This window comes from Portunus trituberculatus, chromosome 24 (assembly GCF_017591435.1).
Source record: "Portunus trituberculatus isolate SZX2019 chromosome 24, ASM1759143v1, whole genome shotgun sequence".
NCBI lineage: Eukaryota > Metazoa > Arthropoda > Malacostraca > Decapoda > Portunidae > Portunus > Portunus trituberculatus.
Window position 1 is genome coordinate 449,644 of NC_059278.1, and position 25,000 is coordinate 474,643.

A 25,000-nucleotide genomic window follows, 5' to 3' on the forward strand; every position below is an offset into this window, starting at 1 on the left:
CCACCACCACCACCACCACCACCACCACTAAACATTTCTCACCCCCTTCAGTACTGGAACACATTTTTTTACCTTGAGTTTTGAGTACGATTAGACGATTTAGATTGCATTAGGAAGCGTGTATGGAGGTCAGAAGATTAATGGCTAGAGTGTTTACTATTTCAATCCCCCACATGAGTTTCTGAAGCTGAACAAAATCACCAAATAGTAACCAGAGTGAATAAGAAAACACGGCACGATACTGGAGGGGTTAATATCACTCTGGCACCTTCCTCTACTCTTCTTCCTCCTCACCACTTGCAGACTCATCTCGAGGGCGAAGCATCACGTCACGTCCACACAAATGATATAGGCCAACCAATAATACTAACCAGACCGTCACTGCAAAGACTCGTGCGCGGAATTATAGCTCTTGTTCACACACTCATAGCGGTGAATATTCGTTGCATATTACAACAGCTTCACTGAATAATCTGATACTCGTTCTTGTGTTCCTACATCTTTTCTTTTCTCTCTGATCTTCCTTCTTTCTTCCCTATCTCTTGCTCAGTCAGTGTTTTGTTGTATTCTATCTATTTTTCTCTTTTCTTTTGATCCTTCTTCATTTTTCTGTATTATCAGTTTTATTTATCCATCTCCAGTTCTTTATTTCTCACCTCTCTCTCTCTCTCTATCTATCTATCTTTCTCTTTTCTCTCCTTTCACTTCTCTACCTCCATCTTTTCCTCTCCTTCCCTCTTCTCCTTTCTCCTCCATTTACCTTTACCTTATCTCTTCTCCTTCTTTACTTCTTAATTCAATCTCTTTTCGTATTTTGCTCCTTCACATCCTTCTCTTTCACTTCATCATTCCTTTTCTTTCCCTGTTTATTCAGCTTGCTTTATCGCCATCTATTCTTCTCCTGCTCGTATTCCCTTCCTTTGTCCGCCTCGGGTTGTGAAAATAATCTTAACTTGACCACGATAGAGAGAGAGAGAGAGAGAGAGAGAGAGAGAGAGAGAGAGAGAGAGAGAGAGAGAGAGAGAGGGGGGGTAGACTCAAGTATCAAAGGTCTTTTATTAACAGAGTGACATGAGCCGGATAGCGTGAAGAGAGAGAGAGAGAGAGAGAGAGAGAGAGAGAGAGAGAGAGAGAGAGAGAGAGAGAGCAGAGGACGTGAAGGATTGGCGAAGATAGGAAGGAGGGGAGAAATTGATTGCTTATTTTGCATGGCGCCACAACACCGAGGTCATATGCAGCTGATGGATTGGGGAAAGCAGGAGAGACGAAGCGGAGTGAGACAAAGGCTTGGTGAGAGAGAGAGAGAGAGAGAGAGAGAGAGAGAGAGAGAGAGAGAGAGAGAGAGAGAGAGAGGAGGAGTAGAGGAGAAGATTGTGGAGGATTGAGTTAGTCCTCTTTTGGCACTCCTCCTCCTCCTCCTCCTCCTCCTCCTCCTCCTCCTCCTCCTGCTCGGGCGTGTAATGAGGGGAACACGTGTATTGTCTACAGAATCAACAGCCGTGACACCTCAGTAACGTGTTCTCAGGTTTCTTTATCCCTGTTTTGGTCTCCTCCTCCTCCTCCTCCTCCTCGTCCTCCTCTTCGTCCTCCTCCTCCTCCTCCTCTTTCTCATCCTCCTCCTCCTCCTCCTCTTCTCCTCTTTTTTCTTCTTTTTCTATTTTGTTGTTGTTGTTGTTGTTGTTGTTGTTGTTGTATTTAATTTTCTTCATATAACTATATTTGTTTCTTTTGTTATGATGCCTTAATCTCTCTCTCTCTCTCTCTCTCTCTCTCTCTCTCTCTCTCTCTCTCTCTCTCTCTCTCTCTCTCTCTCTCTCTCTCTCTCTCTCTCTCTCTCTCTCTCGTCGTAACCCTCCGTTATGTAAATAGTAGTAAATTAGGTATAAATTATATCGAATGTAGTGGTGATGATGGTGATGGTGATGGTGATGGTGATGGTGATGGTGATGGTGATGATAAGGGTGATGATGATGATGATGATGATGATAAGTGGCCTCTACAGAATTGAATATATGGGAAAATAACCCTGTCAGAGAGAGAGAGAGAGAGAGAGAGAGAGAGAGAGAGAGAGAGTTAGAGAGTTAGATAGAGACACCTTAACGACTATAATGACTCATGAACCACTTCCTACACTCGTCCCGTTATCACTTGTCTCTCCTCAATGCCATAAACACCTTAATTAACCCTTTTTTGTCTCACCTGTACTTACCTGTGTACTGTGTTAATTGAACTCTCACCTGCTCGCCTACTTCCTCCTACTGCCTCCTGCCACCTCGTTATCTGCTTAATTTCGAGGACACACCCGTTTCTCTCCTTAACCCCTTCAATACTGGAACACATTTTTACCTTGAGATTTGTGTACGATTTGACTATTTCATTAATATTAGGAAGGATCTATGGAGGTCAGAAGATTAATGGCTTGAGTCTTTGCTATTCTAATCCACCACATGAGTTTCTGATGCTGTATAGAATCACCAAATAGTAACCAGAATGAATATGGAAACACGTCACGGTACTGAAGGGGTTAAGAGTATGATTAGACGATTTTATTGACATTTGGAAGGATCTATGGAGGTCAAAGATTAATGGCCAGAGTCTTTGCTATTCTAATCCTCCACATGAGTTTCTGAAGCTGCATAAAATCAGCAAATAGTAACCACAGTGAATATGGAAACACGTCACGGTACTGAAGGGGTTAATTTTCTTTCTCTCTTACCTGTTCAGATGTTTGTAATGTGTTTGTGTTTGACTCTTAAGTTTTATCTGTCATGTTGTTTTCTTTCTTCTCTCTTTTTTTTATTCTATTTCTATCTTGTCTTTTTTTTCTATTTCTTAATCTTTTTTTCTGTTGTTTTATGTATTTATTTGTATTGTCTATCGTTCCTTTCCGTTTATATTTTATTTGTTTTTTTATTTGGTCTAACTTATCTTTCTTTCATTCCTTCTTTCGTTCTTTTCTTTCTTTCAGTATATTTATAACGTAGTTTCTTTTATGATTCCTGTTAATAATTATTCTTCATTTTAACTTACTTTCATCTCTTTTTGACCCCTTCAGCACAAGAACGCATTTTTTTCTTCATGTGTTTATATATGATTTGACGGTTTTATTGACATTAGGAAGAGTCAATGGACGTCAGAAGATTAATGTCCACAATCTTCACTATTCTAATCCCAAGCATAAGTTTCTGAAGCTCTGGTAAATCACTAAATAGTAAGCAGAATGAATATGGAAACGCGTCATGGTACTGATAGAGGTTAATGCTCCTCTTCTATAACTTTACCTTTTTTTCTCGATTACACGACTTAATTAATTTACCTTCCTTTCTTTCGTTCTTCCTTTCTTTATTTCAGTATATGCGTCATGTACTTTTTTCTATAATTCCTGTTAATATTCATCTCAACTCCTCCTTTCTTTAACCCCTTCAGTAATGGGACGCAGTTCTACATTGAGTTTGGGGTATTGGACGCTTTTATTCACATTAGGAAGGGTCTTTGGAGGTCAGAAGATTAATAATAGCCAGATTCTTCACTGCTTTAATCCCCACATGAATTTCTGAAACTGTATAAAATCACCATTTAGAAAGCAAAACAAATATGAAAACATGTCATGGTACTGAAGGGGTTAATATTCTACCTCTATAACTTACTTAACTTTCTTGATTATATGACCCAACTCGCATTTTTTTTTTCTTTTCTTTTTCTTTCTTGTATTTTCTCACGATTCCCGTCAATAAATATTCGTCATTTCAATTTCTTTCCTTTTTTTTATGTTCCACCTTCACAACTTAATTTTTCTTACATTTTTCATTTCTTTAATGTTCCATCTCTACAACTTAATTTTTTTTCCCTTCACGAACGATTGTAAGTTCTTGATTGGTCTCATTTTATCACCTGCTTACTCACTCACCGCCTCCTCCTCCTCCTCCTCCTCCTCCTCCTCCTCCTCCTCCTCCTCCTCCTCCTCCTCCTCTTCCTGGTGCAGGGTGTCACCAATAACGTGTTCACCTGCTGCTCCCTCTGCTCCCGTGACCTCCATCTCGGAGTGACGTGAGCGGAAGCAGGTATAGAAGGAAGGCGACCGCTGAACCTCTATTGGGAAGCGTACGAGTAATTGCCTGTTGTTCTTCTTGTTCTTGTTCTTGTTCTTTGTTTTTCTTCTTCTCTTCATCTTACCGTTATTTCTACACTTTTTTCCCTTCTTTGTTTTTTTTTCTCTTTCTGTTTCATCTCTTACTACTATTACTGTTTCTCCTCCTTCTCCTCCTCCTCCTCCTCCTCCTCCTCCTCCTCCTCCTCCTCCTCCTCCTCCTCCTCCTCTTCCTCCTCCTCTTTTTACTTCTTCCCCTTCCTTCATTTTTAATTCTTCTCCTTGAACCTCTCCTCAACCCCTCATCATTTTTTTCTTTCACCCTCACCTAAGAGAGAGAGAGAGAGAGAGAGAGAGAGAGAGAGAGAGAGAGAGAGAGAGAGAGAGAGAGATTAGGATAAGGAGAGAACTTAACAGGATATTGCCTTTGCATACCTTCTGCTTAAGTCTTATTGAGAGGGCGTCGCGGAGGCACCTACTAGGAGGAGGAGGAGGAGGAGGAGGAGGAGAAATGGGTGTCTCAGAAAATAGCTCTCTCTCTCTCTCTCTCTCTCTCTCTCTCTCTCTCTCTCTCTCTCTCTCTCTCAATGACATCCGTGAATTTAAAGCCAACAAGGGGAAGTTTTGTTTAATTTTGTCAAAAGCGTTGGTAAAACATAAATTTCCTCCTATTATATAATTATTCTTAAATTCCTTGAACGCTATTCACTCTCCAGTTGCGGGAAGTATTTCCTTGTGGCTTTTCCTTGTAGTATTTTTCCCCTCACTTTATCATGTTGCTCTGGTGAAAAGAATAAATCGCCTCCAGGACAGGAAATAGTAAAGAAAAAAATATTTCCCTGTGTGCTTTACTCGTTCTGTTTGCGACACAGGAAATGCGGAGAATGTGGGTGTGTGGATGGGTGCGTGTGTGGAGGGGTGGATGGGTGAGTGGGTGGATGGGTGGGTTGGTAGATGGGTGTGTGTGTTTTTAAAGATGGTAACGCCCGAGCTATCATCTACGGTGCATTCCAGCTGCCTTAGTCTACATGAGTCATCCCTGAAATGCCTCCGTTTTCTCACAGTGCACGACAGCGAGAAATCAAATGAGTCTTTTTAGAAAGCAACACCAGAACATGACGTGTTTTGCCCAACGATCATTTTCTAACACGACAGAAAAGGTTTACTATAAAAAGCATGAGCTCTTCGTAATATTTTGTCATTATTAGGAAGGAGGTTTCAGAAGGTGGTTTAGCATCAAGACGATGAAATACGTGGATAAGGAAGGAAGTGATGACATAGTGAAGCACGCAATATAGTGAAGCATGTGGTGATGGACGAACAGCGAGGAGGAGGAGGAGGAGGAGGAGGAGGAGGACAGGTAGAGATTTAGCGGCAATAATGCTGAAGTGGAGAGTCCGCGGTGATATGGACGACACGAACCCAAGCTTGAAGACGATGGTGACACCGGAATGCCCGCCATGCTCCTCTGTCACCCCAAGCACGGCGTCCGTCACTCAGAGCCACGCCTCGGACTCCCTCAGCGCCCTGCCGCCGCCCCCTGCACCTCCCAACAAATCCTTCCTGCACCAGAGCTTCGTGACTGGCTCCTCCCCAAGTCTGCAGTATTATGACGGTCGAGGAAGCCGTCCTTCGCTGCCCCCCACCCCCTTCCATGGCCCACTGAGTCCTCCAAGTGGTCCCAGATACTATGAAAGTCAAGGGCGGTACTCTCTCCCTCCCCCAACCTACGAGGAGCCCCTGGACCCTGCTGCCGAGGATCCCAGGTGTTACAATGGGCGGTATTCCCTGCCGCTCCCTACCTATGAGGAGCCCTCGAGACCCTCGGGAGAAGACAGTGGCCCTAGCTACTATGATTGCAAGGGACGTATCTCCCCGCCCTTGCCTATGTATGAGGTGCCGCGTAGCCCCTTGAGAGTAGAGGAGAGTGTGTACGAGGCCTGCCCAGGCAACGAAGACGCCGAGGAGAGGCCTCAAGGTGGCGGTGGCGGTGCGTACGATGCCCCTCCCTCTCATTACGCTTGTCCAGGCAACAACGCCGCCGTCACGCCCCACCGCGCACGTGACGAGCATGTCCAGGGAGCGTCCCGCACTGCTTGTGACGCGGTGCACATCTCCACCACCACTACCACCACCACCACCACCACCACCAGCACCGGTACAAATACAACGGAGCAGGATGAGTGGCGTCGCGCATCACGGAGCAACAGTGGTTCGTATGGGACCGGGAAGCGCCGCCCTCGTCCTAGATACTACTTCGGCACCATGCCATCCATCCGCCCCAACTGTAGTAGCAACAGCTTCACGCACTACTCCACGCCCAGGGGAAACCGTCCAGTGCTCCCTAGGCCGCCGCTGCCCGCCCAATTTCTCTCCGAGAGCCACGACGACGCCGCAGACCCACTACAACACTATGACTTCCCCAAGAAACGGGTTGCCGCCTGTGACTCGCCAACGCAAGGGGACGAGTACGAGGATCTGAGTCCGTACATCGTGTCACGGGAACAGAGGTCAGCGGCAGCCAAGGACCAGAAGACCCAGGGCGCGCGAGGCAACGTGCTGAGAAGACTGAGGGCGTTCATGTTGCGGGACGAGGCCGGCAAGGATCGCAAGCCGCCCAAAGAGCCCAGGAAGTGTAAGAGAACTATTAGCCTCCGTAAGCAGACGAAGGAAGACAAACACAAGGCAAAGGACAAAACAGAGGCTCAGGAAGAATACCAAAGCCTCGACCTTCCCCGGGATAACCTGAAGGAGGCTCTGGATCTGAGCGTTGGGCGTGGTTGCCGTAGGAAGGAGGACGGGCGACCACGTGGAGAGAGGTGGAGGGGACTCTTCCATACAGTCCGGGAGAAATTGTCACCCCCGCAGAGGCCGAGCGTGTTCTGGGTTGTCCTCACTGCCCAGGAAAGCGGAAAGGAAAACGGAGAAACGGAAGCCCTGACGGAGGAGGGAGTCTCGGGGGCGGGGGGAGGCGGCGGCGACCCTGCTGGTGGCGGCGGGGAAGGGTCGCCGCAAAAATCACCACCGCCGTCACCACAACCACCACAAACACAGACAATTTACCACACCTTCCCCCGCCGCCGCTCCCGCCCCCCGCGCCTCCCGCTCCGCACCAGTCCCTTGACCTCCACAGCCATCCCCGACGGAGCTTATGTTCATCTCTTCCCCTTTATGGTAAGTTGGCAACCCCCGCCTCTCTATACCCGTGTATCGACGTATGTGTGTCTTCGTTTTTTGTGAGTTACGGTCCGTTTTCTTTTACTAGTTTACTCTCCAGTGCAAATTTGATAGTGTGTGTGTGTGTGTGTGTGTGTGTGTGTGTGTGTGTGTGTGTGTGTGTGTGTGTGTGTGTGTGTGAAGGTCACCGTGTACCTACGTTTATATCTGGGTCCAAAAGTGCCTCCCATTGACACCTTGAGCTACACTTTCAACACACACACACACACACACACACACACACACACACACACACACACACACAGTGGTTAGCACGCTCGACTCACAATCGAGAGGGCTGGGTTCGAGTTCCGGGCCGGCGAGGTAAATGGGCAACCCTCTTAAAGTGTGGCCCCTGTTCACTTAGCTGAAAACAGGTACGGGATGTAATTCGAGGGGTTGTGGCCTCGCTTTCCCGGTGTGTGAGTGTGTTGTGGTCTCAGTCCTACCCGAAAATCAGTCCATGAGCTCTGAGCTCGCTTCGTAATGGGGAAGACTGGCTGGGTGACCAGGAGACGACCGAGGTGAATTATACACACACACACACACACACACACACACACACACACACACACACACACACACACACACACACACACACACACCTGCGACCTTGAATCTCCTGACTTGAAAAAAAAGTGCATGGAGGAGGAGGAGGAGGAGGAGGAGGAGGATAAGGAGGAGGAATGGAGATGACTGTGACGAGAGCCAAGATGATGATAGCTATAATGAGGAGGAAGAGGGGGAAGAGGAGGAGTGGAAGCGAGACAAGGAGGAGGAGCAAGATGAGGAGGAGGAGGAGGAGGAGGAGGAACGTGAAACCAACACACGTCATCTACCAAACACAGAAGCATCAAATGACGTCTGGCAAACTGTGACTCGTTGTTTCATTACCAAGATGATGCTTTGACTCTGCCGTCTGAACCAACACACTCTTGCCCCCCTCCTTGTCATCCCTCCCTGTATGTTCCTCCTCCTCCTCCTCCTCCTCCTCCTCCTCCTCCTCCTCCTCCTCCTCCTTCTTTTTATCTCCTTCCTCTCGTGTTCCTCCTTCCTCTTGACCTTCACACTTCTATGGATGGAAGAATTAGGTCAGTTTAAAAAGGTAGTTATGGATTTCGCTGTCCTTCTCCATTTCCTTCTCTTGTGGTTCCTTCTTCCTCTGACCTTCTTGTTTTATATATTCTAGCAGGAAGGAACTTGGTCACTTTTAAGATATTAGTATGGATGTGTATATTTATTATTGGCATTATTTTTATTCATTTTATTTTAGTGTTAATGTTGTTGTGTTTGAATTCATGTGGTGAGATTTGATTTTTTTACTTCACCAGCATATGAGAGAAGTTTGATGATGCCATTAAATACACACACACACACACACACACACACACACACACACACACACACACACACACACACACACACACACACACACACACACACACACACACACACACACACACACATCAAACTTTTAAGGTTGTTTGGGAACGTTTTGCATGTGTTGGGTGTGTTTAGAGTGTGTTAGGGTGTGTGTTGAGCTTCTTTGGGTGTGTGTTGAGTTTGTCATAGAAACATAAGGTCGCTAACTCTCTCCCTTACCTACTGAGAGAAACTAATGAATCCCCTGGACTGAAAGGGTTTGAAATAGCACCAATAAAACTGAAAGACATTCCATTTTGGCTGCAGATAAGTAATGCAAGACTGGAGAGACTGGGACTAATGAGAGGGTCTGAATGTGGATGGGACTGGGTGACTAAATGAAAGAGGTTGATTGGGGCTGGTAGGCTAAATGAAAGAGACTAATTGAATGATCTAAATGGGATTAAGCTGATGGAAGAAATTGGCTCGAACTGGGGACTGATTGAAACGTATGAATAGGACTGGAAAGGTGATGGAGAGGGCTAAATTGGTCTAAGGGCGTTTGGAATGGGGTTGGGTAGGATTTGTAGCCAGTGCAAGGGGCTATGTGGGACTGGTGCCGGTGGAAGAGATGGAATGGGGTTGGGATTCGGTAGTACTGGGGACTGGTGGAAGGGATAGAATGGAGCTAGGGTTTACTGGGGCTAGTGGAAGGGATGAACTGAAGCTAAGGTCTGGCAGAACTGTCTAAAGGAACTAGGGGCTGTTGGCAGGGGACTGGATGAGATGGACGGCCTGAAGGGGTGAAGAGCGGTGTGTGAGTCATTGGGGTTCTCAAATAATCAGGCCCGGCACACACTTGCCCACGGCCATCGCAGGTGTGTTGGAGCACCTGTGGATTTAGAACACGCCCCTCTTCACTCTTTTGCTTCTTTCTCATCACCATCACCGTCCTTTCGCTAACTCTCTCGGACCTACTTGGGGACTGGCATCTAAGTGGGCCTTTTATGTTGAATCGTTTTGGTTGGACCTTGGCCAGATTTCCCCCAGTGAGTGTCAAGTTCACCCCTTCATTACTGAGACGCATTTTTACCTTGGTTTTTGTATCTGATTAGTTGATTTTATTTGCATTAGGAAGGGTCTGTGGAGGTCAGAGGATTAATGGCCATAGTCTTCACTATTCTTAATCCTCCACATAAGTTTCTGAAGCTGTATAAAATCGGCACATAGTAACCAGAATGAAGATGAAAATGCGTCATGGTACTGAAGGGATACAATGTCATTAACTGGTTTCATGAATGCATCTTACGAGACCAATAAAAGGATCAGGTATCAGATATCCTCTTCCTTCCCCTTCTTCCTCTTCCTCCTCCTCTTTCTCCTTTCTCAATTAATACAGAATGACAAGGACAATTTTCAAAGCAGGACGTGAAGTGTAGAGTATATTTCGTGTTATTGTATTGATATTCGGTGCTAACTCACTGTATAGAATTCTTAGACTCTCCTTTCTACTTAAGGACATCAAAGCAAGGTCAGGGGAAGAAAACACCGGCAGAGTCACTGGGAACCTTATCTTACTTTCCATTAGGGTTCAATGTAGACAGATGATGGATGGTTAAAATCTCCAGCTATTCCTGCCCATTGTATCCTTTATTGCTTCCATTTTGTGCATCCTCTCTCTCTCTCTCTCTCTCTCTCTCTCTCTCTCTCTCTCTCTCTCTCTCTCTCTCGTTCTTCCTAAGCCTTATTTCGCTGCTCAGGGAAAAATCTAACCGCTGGGGCACTTTAGAGGCAATACTTCGCGTCTCCCTCGTTCCTCGCTCGCCAAGAGGAAGTGTTACCTGTGGAGGGACTTTGAGACACAGCTGGAAGGTGACGGAGAGGTGTGGAGGAAGGTGGAAGGCAGGGAGGGAGAGGCGGAGGTAAAAGGAGTCTAGTTGGAGGAAAGATTGAGGAAAAATTATTCGTTTAGCTGAAGGGAGAAGAAAGTGCTGTGTTTGGTGTACGTAAAGTGTGTGTGTGTGTGTGTGTGTGTGTGTGTGTGTGTGTGTGTGTGTGTGTGTGTGTGTGTGTGTGTGTGTGTGTGTGTGTGTGTGTGTGTGTGTGTGTGTGTGTGTGTGTGTGTGTGTGTGTGTGTGTGTGTTTCTATGTCATTGATCGGTATGTATTCGCGCAGTGGTAGGAGTGTGTCGGGATGTGTGTGTACGTACATATTACACACACACACACACACACACACACACACACACACACACACAGGCTGAGGTCAGTGGGAAACAAGGAAGGCAGGTGGGGAATATAGCGGACAGGTGAGGTAAGGAAGGAGACACAGAGGAGGAGGAGGGCGAGGTGGGCGAGAGAGGGAGGAGGGCTGGGTACTGTGCCCGGCTGTCAGTGGGTCAGTCCTCCACCTGCTCACGCTCAGTCTACCCGTGGCCGGCGTGGAGGGTGGCTGCACGTTCCTTCCCCTCCGTGATTACTACTCCCGTCCTTTCGTGTTACAATGCCCCTGTATGTTAGTGTCAGTGCGTCGGTCTTTAGTGCCAAACCGTGAGGATTCAGAAAAGTTGAGGAAAGTGAAAATGTAATCTGGATTGAGAAGTGAAGTGTCTTGACTCGTGTTGTTTTTGTTTATATATTATTATTTGGTGTTGCTAACTTGTGGAGTGGCTCTCGTGGTTCCAGGATGAGGACTTCCAGAAGGGTAAGGAATTATTTGTTACATGTTGTTACTACTAATATTGTATTATTGCTGTTTTTACTGCTACTCCTACTGATGTTACTGTTGCTACTACTGCTATTGTTGTTGTTGTTGTTATTGTTGTTGTTCTCGTTTTTGTTGTCGGAGTAGCTGCTACAATACAAGTGACAGTAATAACAGTAGAAACAGCAGTACAAAAACAGTATCAACAACAACAACAAATACATCAATAACAACAACAACAACAACAACAACTAAAACAACAACAAAAACAACAACAATTACCACTACTACTACTACTACTACTACTACTACTACTACTACTACTACTACTACTACTACTACTACTACTACTACTACTACTACTACTACTACTACTTTTTTTTTTGTCTCACTACCACCAATAATCGTAAGAAAAGTATGCATGACAACAACAATGACATCAGCATGATTTGAAACACACACACACACACACACACACACACACACACACACACACACACACACACACACACACACACACACACACACACACACACACACACGGTAAGATAAGGTGACTTGCAAACTATGAACATATCCAGAAATGGCCACATAAAAGAAGCGAATTTCGAGAGAGAGATTGAGAGAGAGAGAGAGAGAGAGAGAGAGAGAGAGAGAAATGATGTAGTTATATGAATTCAAGCAATACATACGTTTCTCTCTCTCTCTCTCTCTCTCTCTCTCTCTCTCTCTCTCTCTCTCTCTCAAATCACTCCCAATGTTGAAATTATAGATAAAAACATTGGTTACTTCGTTAAAGAAAATGGGACGTGTGAAACTTCTGTTAATAGACTGCAATAAGAAGAGAAAATATAGAAAAACGTGGATTCTTGTGTGTTTTGTTTTTTTAGGTCGAAATATTCAGGTATTTTTAATTATAAGGTTATTTGGTCGTGTGTGTGTGTGTGTGTGTGTGTGTGTGTGTGTGTGTGTGTGTGTGTGTGTGTGTGTGTGTGTGTGTACTGTTGTTGTTTTGACTCTCAGTGTCCGTCCTTCACCTCCACCATTTTCACCACCATCATCACCATTACCACCTCTATCACCACCACCATCACCACCACCACCGCCACGATTTTCATATGCGCAACACCTTTTTGAATATTGTCTTTATTATATTCAACACCTTTATCCCATCATCACCATCACCATCACCATCATCATCACCATCACTTTTATAACATTGATTACCTATTACAACAATTACTTTGAGCACTAAATGATATCCTAACATTACCACCACCACCACCACCACCACCAGTAAGGTCATGCTCTCCTGTGTCCTTTTTTTCCCTTCTTTCCTCTCCTTTGCAAGACAACGGGATATTTTTTTTCTTCCTTAAGGCGCCTAGAGGGAAGTGACTGTAAAGGGCAAGGCTGTCAGGTTAAGGTGTTGTCAAAGAAGAACACCATAAATGCAACACCACTCACTTCTTTTACTAATACTACTGTTGCTGCTGCTGCTGCTCCTTCTTCTTTTCTTTTTTTTCTTCTTCTTCTTCTTCTTCTTTTCTTCTTCTTTTTCTTCTCTTTCCTCTTTTTTTCTTCTTCTTCTTTTTCTTTTTCTTCTTTTGCTACTACTACTACTACTACTACTACTACTACTACTACTACTACTACGCATCAGCAACACCAAAAACCAATAAGCTAACACTACTGATTTTAACCTAGCAACACACACCACCTCCATTAACACCACCACTGTTAACACCACTAACAGAACTACAGCAACACACACCACTGTCTGACTAACACCAGATGCAACACCACTAACGAAAAGGCATCTAAAAAGCATCACAACCTCAACACCACCACCACCACAACCACCACCACCACCGTCAGGCTTTATCAATCTTCCTTGTCTACAGCAATTAGTTTACATTTCATTGCCTTAAGTGTATAATTTCATAATGGCTTATATTTTTCTGAATGGTAGTTTTTCTTCTCCTTTTTTTTCTATCTCAGTTCGTGCAAGTCAGGTAACCATACACGTCGGGTTCCAGTTCTGACTCATCCGTGACTTGACGTATAAGGACAGGTGTGGGGGGTGGATTGGCGGGGAGGGGGTGGGAATATGGGAGTAGAGGAGATAACGGAGTGGCGAGCTAGGGGTGGTGTTGTGGTGGTGGTGGTGGTGGTGGTCGTGGTGTGGTTGTGGATTTTTCGATTGTTGTTGGTTGTTGTTGGTGGTGTTGTTGTTTTTATTGCTATTGTTGTTATTCATTTGTGTGAAAGAGCAATTTTGTTATCTGTTATATACAGTTACGAATAAATAGTTGTATGTGAAAGCTATTCGTCACAGCATTTCATCACCACACAACACCACACCTGGCCACAATACACCTTAACTCACCATAATCAATCATACTTCACCACACCACACCACACCACACCACACTACACCACACACACACACACACACACACACACACACACACACACACACACACACACACACACACACACACCATCTCAACACTCATCACCACCCACTACACCTCCACATAACATCCACAGCTTCACCACATGTCACCACACTACCAATCACTCAGCGAGCACTCCCACCATCATCACCATTCTCACCATCATCACCTCTTCGCCAGCGCCTGCATCACCCCTATGGCAGGTGCGTGACAGGGTAAAGACACACCATTACTTCATCTCCCCGCCTCGCCCTACAGTTATTCAATTTACACCAATGTTCCTCAAGATCTATGTGGTTTTCTTCTTACGACTTGCAGCTGACTAAGATCCTGGATGGTGATAGGAATATGATTATAGTCTCTCTCTCTCTCTCTCTCTCTCTCTCTCTCTCTCTGGTAACTCTTTTTTTACTTCCTCTCTCTTTCTTGGGGGGTTCCTAATGATACACTGTAGTTCCCCTTGACTGTAATGACAAAGTGTTTTTCTTTTTTTTTTCTTTTTTTGTACGTGTGTTGAGCGAGTTAGGGTCTTTCTCTAAATATATTTTTGGTACCATTCCCTGTTTTATGTGCCTAAGAAGTTACACTGACTTTCCTGTGTTTTCTTACATGCATGTTAGAAAAAGCCTTGTTATGTTATTTGGTGGAAAAAGCGAGGTGGTGTAACTGTTTGTTTTTTTTCTCTTTTTTTCATGTTGTGGTTTCCTCGTGCAAATTTATGTAAAAAATTGTATTTATTTATTTATCTATTTATTCATCTTTTTACATATTCTACATCAGTGAAAAACGTAACTTTAAATATAGAGCAACGACAAAAAAAAACCCTAAAACGAGTCCCTGTATGGAAATATTGTACTAACTGTTAACATCAATATCAAAACAAGCGTCCTTAATTCTTGTTGGAAATCACGACATGCACTGAAACCGTGACTACAACCCTTTTCACTGTTACACACCATTCTACCCCGTCAGAGGCACAGAAAGTTAACACACATTTGCAAGACATAAAAAAATGATGAGAAGAATAGTGTCCCATCTCTATCCAATATAATGCATTGAGACATAAGTAGAAGAAAAACAAAGGCATCAAAAGGGAATGGGAGTCAGAAATATACAAGGAACAATGCAGTAGAAGAATTAATAGGACAAATGGACCTTCTCCTTCTCAACTTCCCTTGACGACTTGACTAACGTAACCCAACCCAACCTAACCCAACCCAACCCAACCCAAGCTAACCCAACCTAACGTAACCTAACCTAACCCAAACCAAACCAACCCAACCTAACCTAACCTAACCTAAACCAAACCAACCCAACCCAACCCAACCCAACCAAACCAAACCAACCCAACCGAACCCAACCTAAGCTAACCTAAGCTAACCAAACCTAACTTGACCGAATAATAGCAGAAACACACACAATACTCGAACACAGACAAGCACACCACACCATCTGACGAAGAAATAACTGAATTCAAATGCAGCTGCTATTGAGAAAACGATCAAACGGAGAGAAAATATAGCAGAGGCAGGTAATAAGAGGTGGGGAGATTAGCACCATGGGAGAGAACTGGGGAGCGGCAATACGCGGAACATTAGGGTGCTTATGAGGGGCGTGGATCAACTGCAGGGGGGAGAGAAAGGCCAGAGTTCAGTCCAACATGGTTACCTGCAAATAGATGGATTCAGGTGTGATATGATTTGGACTATTAGAGCGCAGGTGTTGAGAGAGAGAGAGAGAGAGAGAGAGAGAGAGAGAGAGAGAGAGAGAGAGAGAGAGAGAGGAGAGGAGAGGTACTGGAAAGAGAATGTGATAGAATGAGTAAGTGTAAAAAATATTGTCAAGGAAAAAGAAGGAAGAGAAAGGAAGGAAAAGTGAAGGGAGGAAACGGAGGGATGGAGGAAAGGTACAAAGGTTAAAGGAAAGTGAGGGAGAGAGAGAGAGAGAGAGAGAGAGAGAGAGAGAGAGAGAGAGAGAGAGAGAGAGAGAGAGAGAGAGAGAGAGAGAGAGAGGGCGAAGATAAAATTAGAGAAAATCGAGTAATGCAAGAAATAAAAGGTGGAAAGAAAATGGAGTAGAGAGAGAGAGAGAGAGAGAGAGAGAGAGAGAGAGAGAGAGAGAGAGAGAGAGAGAGAGAGAGAGAGAGGAAAGCAAGCACATATGTATTAAAAGTGCATTAGGGTGAGGAAAAGGAGGAGGAGGAGGAGGAGGAGGAGGAGGAGGAGGAAAGGTCACCGGCTTCTACCTGGTCATCTCCTCTCCCTCTTTGGTCGATCAAGCTAAAGATAATTGTGTGTGTGTGTGTGTGTGTGTGTGTGTGTGTGTGTGTGTGTGTGTGTGTGTGTGTGTGTGTGTGTGTGTGTGTGTGTGTGTGTGTGATTTGACCCATTATCTCGAAACGATGCATATTTAGTTTGTTTATTTATTCATTATGCAATACAAACACTGCTTCACCGCACCTTTCCTGCCATGAAGCGTTAACCAGCTGTAGTAAATTTGTGTAGGAGCAAGATTGACTATAACAACACTTAGTAGATTGACGATTAACCCCTTCAGTACTGGGACACATTTTTACCATGAGTTTTGGGTGTGATTAGACGATTTTATTGACATTAGGAAGGATCTATGGAGGTCAGTAGATTGATGGGCCAGAGTCTTCACGGTTTTAATCCCCCACATGAGTTTCTGAAGCTGTATGAAGTCGCCAGAGAATGAATATGTTGTATATATATAAAAGCGTCATTGTCCTGAAGGAGTTAAGGCAATTTTTTTTCAATTAATACTTCTACATAACATTAAAAAAATAGAGAAAATAAAAAGAAATAAACAGTTGTATTTTTTTTATCTGTATTCTTTATTTTTTACTGTATCAAAATTCATCGTATCTTTACCTTATTAGGAATTTGATATTGTTTTCTTACTTAGTGTGTGTTTTTTTCTCATTTTTTCTTCCGTTTTCTCCCAAAGGAAGTTAAGTGAAGGATAAGGTTTCTGTAATCTCTCTCTCTCTCTCTCTCTCTCTCTCTCTCTCTCTCTCTCTCTCTCTCTCTCTCTCTCTCTCTCTCTCTCTCTCTCTCTCTCTCTCTCTCTCTCTCTCTCTCTCTCTCTCTCTCTCTCTCTCTCTCTCTCTCTCTCTCTCTCTCTCAAGGACACTCCCATCTTCCCTTTTGCTGCCTCGCTTATAATTGCAATGCACAAAATATTTACGAATCCCTGGTGTTAAAGGATTAAATACAAAATGTGGCAGAAGATTAGCGCTGCAGAGTTTTAATGAGAGAGAGAGAGAGAGAGAGAGAGAGAGAGAGAGAGAGAGAGAGAGAGAGAGAGAGAGAGAGAGAGAGAGAGAGAGAGAGAGAGAGAGAGAGAGAGAGAGAGAGAGAAACTTTACAATTTCCATAGCACGAAGCACGAATAGTCTTCATGAGAAAGTTGAACGTGTGTGTGTGTGTGTGTGTGTGTGTGTGTGTGTGTGTGTGTTTGGCCTTTCATGTGGACAGACTTTGTGGGGTTACGAAAGGAAGCTGGTGAGATAAACACACACACACACACACACACACACACACACACACACACACACACTTAATCAGCTGATGCAACGTGAACAGTACGACCAAAAGAAATCCAGGTATGCATTGATGAAGCTCACCTGTCGCTCGCTGCTAATCAATGAATGAATAGGAAGTGAGTGAATGAACGGAAGTGCCCTAATGTGTGTGAAATGTTTATGTGTATCCATTTTCACGCCGTCAAGAGTAGCAGTAGTAGTAGTAGTAGTAGTAGTAGTAGTAGTAGTAGTAGTAGTAGTAGTAGTAGTAGTGGTGGTGGTAGTAGTAGTAGTAGTAGTAAGAAAATGGGATATGTATAATGTTTTTCTATTCGGTATTTCGTTCCTCTTCGTTGCCTTTTGTGAGGGAGGAGGAGGTGAGAGGGAGGAGGGTAGGTCAGTCTTCAGTCTCTCTCTCTCTCTCTCTCTCTCTCTCTCTCTCTCTCTCTCTCTCTCTCTCTCTCTCTCTCTCTCTCTCTCTCTCTCTCTCTCTCTCTCTCTCTCTCTCTCTCTCTCTCTCTCTCTCTCTCTCTCTCTCTCTCTCTCTCTCTCTCTCTCTCTCTCTCTCTCTCTCTTGCCAGGTTTGTTGCATGATGTCATAAAGGAGCAATTTTTCTAACTTTCTCATCCGAGCGGAACTTTCTTCTTGCCAGACAGACAGAGGAGATTGTTTCCCTCCCCTGAGATGCTGTGTGATGCTGAGACAGGTGATGGAGTTGCTCATGAATAAATATCGTGTTTATTTTGAATGCAAAGTCCATATACCAATTCCCTTATACCTTAGCGAAGTGCCTCTGCAGATGTTTGCGTCCATAGATTGCCAACAATATACATTTTCTTTATTATTCCTATCCTTTCTTCTTCCACCTCCTTCACCTCCTCCACCCACAAGGCTCTTTTTTTCCTCTCCCTCCCTCCATCGTTTATCTTGTACATGTAGTTCATCTTCCACTTCCTATTGTTCTTCCTTTTCCATCCATGTACTTCTCCCTTTGTCTGTCTCCTGCTCCTCCTGTTCCATCTTCCACGTGCCCTAAAAGGAAGGGAATGTGTGTGTGTCAATCAGTGGGTGAGTTACATTGCTCGCGTGTCCCAGGCTACCAAGATTACTGCGCCAGATCCATGACTCCGGGTTTAGTTATGTATAGCTAATAAGCATTCAAGATTATAAACACAGGTATCGTGATTTTAATTGTAGACGTACATTGTTTATCAAAAGCTTTCGTTATGAATTGATGGGTTTTACAAGGGGTGGTTTTAGAGATTGCAGAAATGGTTAGTCTGGTTTTCGTAGAGATTATTTCCCGTCATTGGGTCAGAATCTCGCTCTAATTCTTTGCTCTGTGTTACGCGGTCTCTGTAATACACTTGGTGCCGTTTTAGTGTGGTTCCAGTATGCTCTCCTCACCTTTCCTTTACCTGTTAGCGCAACCACCCTAACTTACATCCTTAAATCTACGAAAAGTAGCCTTGTGAGAATACAACTACTAGCGCATGTCAAACTCACAAAACTTAGTAGAAAGATAAAAAAGCTGAACATTTCCAAACTCATCAGCTACACTTTCTCACCGCGGCTTTGCGTCTACTGCTGGAAATACAATACAGTCAGATTACAACCACTAGCACATGTCAAACACACAAAACTTAGTAAAAAGATGAAAAAGTTGAGCATTTCCAAACTCCTCGGCTAAACTTTCCCACCGCGGCTTTGCGTCTACTGCTGGAAATACAATCCGGTCACACAGCTCAGGCAGAGGATGACACGCCGAACATCCCTGACAACACCGTGAAGAAAAGCAGAGTAGTGTGAAGCAAGTCTGACTCTTCCTGAAGCTGCGAGCCGCGGTAGGTGTCAGTGGGTCACTCACGACTGCCCTCCCTCCCTCTCTCTCTCTCTCTCTCTCCCTCTCTCTCCCTCTCTCCGTCTTCCTCGGCGGTGCCCACTCTCACCCCATGAGCTGGAATGCGGCAGGCTAGCAGGGGCGTGCTGGCTGACTGGTTGGATGGCCGGGAGGGTGCGTGGGGCGAGGAAATGACGGGAGGAGCGGGAGGACGACGACCAGGAGGAAGAGGAAAGATGGGAGTGAAAGATGCTGTAATGAGGGCCTGTTCCGTGTCAGAGAGAGAGAGAGAGAGAGAGAGAGAGAGAGAGAGAGAGAGAGAGAGAGAGAGAGAGAGAGAGAGATTAACATAGCTAATGACGTTCCAACCAGTATTTAAACGCCTAAAGGAGGAGGAGGAGGAAGAGAAGGAAAATGAAGACTAAAATAAGAAAATGGAGGAGAAAGATTAAGAACAGGAAAAACCAGAAGAGTATGGCAGAAAAGGCAACAAAAAAAGAAAGAAGAGAAAACTGGAGGAGTAAAAGTACAACAGAATACGAGATAAAGAGAAAAGAGAGTAGGAATAGGAAGAGGAGGAAGAGGAGGAGGAGGAGGATGAGGAGGAGTAGGAGGAGGAGGTGATCTCTGTTCTCTCTGGGCAACAAAGAAGCCAAGGCAGGAACATAGCGGCAATAAATCTCGAAGGGAATGAAAGGACCGTATTTTGAAACACTGCGCCGCACCACAACTACTTCAAAACGACCTGGGTGAGATTACTCTGGTTTAAGGCTTTTTTTTCTACCATTCTAGTGCAGAGTGATAACATTTCTAGGGTATTAAAACGATAAACACTTTTTGCGAACCTGACTGAAAAGGAGAAACACTTTTGCGAACCCGACTGATCATTTCCGTGGCCTTTGAAAACAGTCACAGTTGAGATAAAAGCTAGTAACTTCAAACCCTTTCTGCGCTTCACCTCCACTACTTCAAAAGGCTTTATTTAAATAGACACAAGATTTTTAAGGTGTTTTTACGATTGTAGAGGCAAAGTCACAATATTTCTACATTATCAACTGGAGAAACACTCTTGAAAACCCGGCTACTCGTCTCTGTGGCCTTGGAAAATAGTCGTATAGTGAGAGAGAAGGACATTTCAGAATACGGGCCGCAGCGTTCATGAATAGCGGCGAAAGTTTGGCGGCGGCATCAAGGAGCGGGCAGGTGGGTAGGCAGTACAGGTGGCGGGCGGCTCAGGGAAGGGACGGCGGCAGGAGGCGAGAGTGGGATCCTGCTGGGTGACCGTGAATGCCTAATATGTTTACATGTACTTAGGTCAGGTAGAGGAGGCCTATCTGTGGAGCGGCCTGGACCTTAATTTATTGTCGTTTTATCGTTGCTTGAGATTCCAAGTTTTGTTTGGTGTGTTTGTTGGTGTTCATTCATGTTGGCTGGTGTCTGGTGTTGCATTCTGTGGTGTTCTTTAGTAGTCAACGGTGTTTACTGGTGTCTAGATATGTCAGTTGGTGATTTTGGTCTTCGTGTCAACTGGTGTCTAAAACTGTCAGCTGGTGTCTTTAGTGGTCATTGGTGTCAACTGGTGTCAACAGATATCCACTGGTGTTCAATGGTGTGCCAAATTATGTTCACTGGTGAGGCAGTTGATGTTCACCGGTGTCTTACTGGTGTCAGCTAATGTCTCGGTGTTCACTGGTCTCCAAAGATATCAAACAATACCAATGTGTCCACTATATACTTAAACTGTCCATACGTCCTCGAAATAATGAAATTGCAGGCGTATTATTTATACATCCTAATATAAACAATGAGTTAGGCAAGGCGTGTGCGTGTGAAGACAAATACCAGATACTTGAGAATTATAACCATCTATCTACAAAAGGTCAGACCAATTCATAACTAACAACGGTACTTGAGGTCCATATATGTACTTCCTCCAATAAGTATAATATCTTAAATGAGGCACAAGTACTTATTATTCAACTTCACAATTAACTCCTTAAATTCTTTTCACTTGTCGAGGGAGAGAGAAAAAAACTGGTATCGTGACTTGAATCCGGGACAGACCAGACATTGAGAAACTGAGGAGGAAATGAGAAAGCGAAGGAATGAAATGGGGTGTTAGGAGGAAAAAAAAGAATGAAAGAGGTTAGGAGGAAAAAGGAGGACTGAAAGAAGGTGTTAGGAGGAAAAACGAGGAATGAAAGATGAAAGGAAGAAAAAGAAGGAATTAAATGAGGCGTTAGGAGGAAAAAAATAATGAAAGGAGTTAGGAAAGAAAAAGAAGAATGAAAGGTGTTAGAAAGGAAAAAAAGGAATAAAAGAAGTAAAGAGAAAAAAGAAGGAAAAAGATATAGGAGGAAAAATGAGGAATGAAAGAAGGTGTTGCTAGGGAAATGGAGGAATGAAAGAAGGTGAGGAGAGGAGACAGGCAGGGAAGGGAGGAGAGGAAGCAATGTCAACAGAGGGAGGAATAAAAAGAAGGAAGCAGGAGTAAGAAAAGAAAATAAAGATTACGTGAGGGAAGAAGGGAAGGAGGGATGGAGGGAAGGAGGAGGGGGGAAGTGTCAACAACTCTTTAAAACAGGTGCAGGTAAATATCTAAAGGAGAGAGAGAGAGAGAGAGAGAGAGAGAGAGAGAGAGAGAGAGAGAGAGAGAGAGAGAGAGAGAGAGAGACAGAGAGGAGGTCATGGAGGAATGTGTGTTGATGTTAGTGACTGTGATGTTCCTGCTGTGCTGAAACTGGCTTCCTCGTCCTTCTTTCTCCTCCTCCTCCTCCTCCTCCTCCTCCTCCTCCTCCTCCTCCCGTTCTTTTGTTTATCTTATTTTTATTTCTCATTTTGTTTATCTTCCTTTTCCTTCTTCTCTTGTTTAACTTCTTTTCCGCCTCCTCCTCCTCCTCCTCCTCCTCCTCCTCCTCCTCCTCCTTCTCCTGCTTCTTTAGTCTGTCTTCTTTTTCCTCCTCTTCTTGTTTATCTTTTTTGTTTCTCTTGTTGTTTCTTCGGTGGCTCACCAATAAATTTCTCAGTTGTCCTCCTTTTTTCTAGTCATTCCTCCTCCTCCTCCTCCTCCTCCTCCTCCTCCTCCTTCTCTTCCTCCCTCCATGAACTGAACGCCGCGTGAGGAAACAAGGAGATGCCAAGGCCAGCGTCTTTCGCCTAACTGTTTGTTATCTCGTAAAGCAACGAAGCTCCTGCGCTGGGCGGGACGGAGGAGTCACAGGTGGGAAGGTGTGTTGAGGGGGTGAAGGGGTTATGTTGGTCGTGGAGGGATGAAGGGGGCGGGGGGAGAGAGAGAAGAATCCTATGTTGAGAAGTATATGGCTCTTTATATTGTTTATGAAAGGTATTGTAACTAGTGTTTATTCTCTCTCTCTCTCTCTCTCTCTCTCTCTCTCTCTCTCTCTCTCTCTCTCTCTTTCTTTACTCCTATTCCTCTTGATTAAATAGTGTAATGAAAGCAATAAGCCTCATAATGGCCAAAAGGTCTGTTGCTGTTACTGTGTACTCCTCCTCTGTGTTCCTTTGTGTTCTCCCTGTACCGATCAATACAGAACACTAATTCCAGACACTCGCCAGCTGAGGGAGGGATAATTAACACCATGAGAAATAAGGTCACTTGTTTTCTTTCCTCTCTCTCTCTCTCTCTCTCTCTCTCTCTCTCTCTCTCTCTCTCTCTCTCTCTCTCTCTCTCTTCTTTTTAATGAAATTTTATGGTGGAATGTTGAAAAATATACCTTGTGGGAGAATATTTCGTAAATATTTCAGTTTTTTTTTTTCTTTTTTTAGGGAAATTTTACCTTGAAACACGTCATTAATACTACGTTCCTGTTTCTCCTTCCCGCAGAGCATGTCGGCGTTGCAGATGGCGGCGGAGGGGCGGGACTACCTCATGTGGTGCCCTGATCAGGAGTTTGACAATGCCGTGTCAGCGTTGGACATACGGGTGAGTGTCATTTGGTGCACTGGTATACTCTCTATGCTGTCCTTCCCTGCTACGCTACTAAGAAAGTCGGTAGGTTGAGTAAACAGAAAGGTACCAAGTTGTTCTGAGTGGCAGAGAAATGGAAAAGGCCTTTTTTTATGTAAGGGCAACAAAAACGACTAAACAAAAAGGCCCACTTAATTTGCTAGTCCCCGAGCAGGTCCGAGAGAGTTAAACAATAGCATAAATGTCTCGATACCTCCCTCTTAACTCCTTCAGTACTGGGACGTATTTTATCTTGATTTTTAGTATGATTAGACGATTTTATTTACATTAGGAAGTATTTATAGAGGTCAGATGATTAATGGAGAGAGTTTTCACTACTTTAATCCCCACATAAGTTTCTAAAGCTGTATAAAAACACCAAATAGTAAGCAGAATGAATATGGAAACGCGTTATGGCACTGAAGGGGATAAATATCTCCAGGTCATAGGAAGAAAGAAATTCAGAAGTAGAGAGGGAGTTCCAGAGTCATGTGGTGAGTTTGAAGAGGAAGCTAGATTGTATGGATATGGACGGCAGGTGGTAATGATAAGGATGACAGTCACAGGAGGATAAGAGACGTTCATAGTTAGTACAGGAGCTCCACAGTGTAAGCCAATGAACTGGACTTTACCTCATTCATTCTCATATTCCTACGACTGTCTTGAATGTGTGAATAAAAATAAAAAAGAAAACTTGAGTAGACTTGGAGAGGATAAGTGTTAATTGGGGGCCGCCGTGGTACAGTGGAACCATGCGTGCTTTGGGGTCTGAGGGGTCTCCAAGCGCACGGGTTCGAATCCTGTCCACGGTCCGAGTGTAGGTTGGGCTTCCTCACTCGGGGCAACGGTTTCCTAGCAGGTGGGGTTTGAGATAGGGGGCACCCAAAAAGTATCACCTTTAGCCCATTGATTCCCGTGAAAAAGCCCACATGGTATAAATAACAAAAAAAATTACTACACCGAAATTCTTCATTTACATCCTTCCCTGCCAAGCGATCAGTGAGGTGTTTGTCTTGCATGTGTAAATAAAATCCTTAACCCCTTTAGTACCATGACGCGTTTCCATATTCATTCTGCTTACTATTTGGCGATTTTACACAGCTTCAGAAACTTGTGTGGGGAATGAAATAGTGAAGACTGTGGCCATTAATGTTCTGACCTCCATAGACTCTCCCTAATGTCAATAAAATCGTCTAATCATACCTAAAACTCAAGGTAAATATGTGTTCCAGTATTGAAGGGATTAAGACGATAGTTAATCCCCGCGAAGTTTTCCTGTTTCTGCGTGTGCCTGCGTTGTCTAAGCTGTGGAAACAAGTGTAGGGGTGTTTTCTGCGTGTGTCTGCGTTGTCTAAGCTGGGAAAACAAATGTAGGGGTGTTTCTATGAACGTTAAAGCTATGTACTCTACTCGTATATGTCATTCTAGCGTTTGATATTCTCTTCGTTTTTTCTTCCTAGTTTCTCTCTCTCTCTCGACTTGTCATTTTAGCTCAAGTTTCCTTCATGAACAGAGTTACTATACATACGTAGATGGAGAATGAAAAAGCATCTGTCCATACATGAATTTCACACACACACACACACACACACACACACACACACACACACACACACACACACACAGCCTTGACACACCTCTTGTCGCAGTGAGCTCTCGTGGACACGTCATAAAAACAAACATCTCCAGCGTTTTGTTAATGTGTGTGTGTGAGCTGTCGTGGTGTGTGTCATAAAACAAACATCTCCAGCGTGTTTGTGTGTGTGTGTGTGTGTGTGTGTGTGTGTGTGTGTGTGTGTGTGTGTGTGTGTGTGTGTGTG

The 25,000-nt window shown here is 44.3% G+C and overlaps 1 protein-coding gene across 4 annotated transcripts in view; it reads left to right on the top strand.

Moving 5' to 3' along the window:
- LOC123508055 overlaps positions 1–25,000 on the top strand; it is a 210,600-nt gene that overhangs the window by 63,360 nt on the left and 122,240 nt on the right. For 2 of the 4 annotated variants that reach the window (XM_045261455.1, XM_045261454.1), the window contains exon 2: positions 23,058–23,156. In XM_045261455.1, the coding sequence (XP_045117390.1) occupies positions 23,058–23,156 (99 nt within the window). Of the gene's footprint in view, positions 1–5,449; positions 7,262–11,216; positions 11,370–23,057; positions 23,157–25,000 lie in introns of those variants that run through there. The other 2 variants (XM_045261453.1, XM_045261456.1) reach the window with 2 other exon arrangements.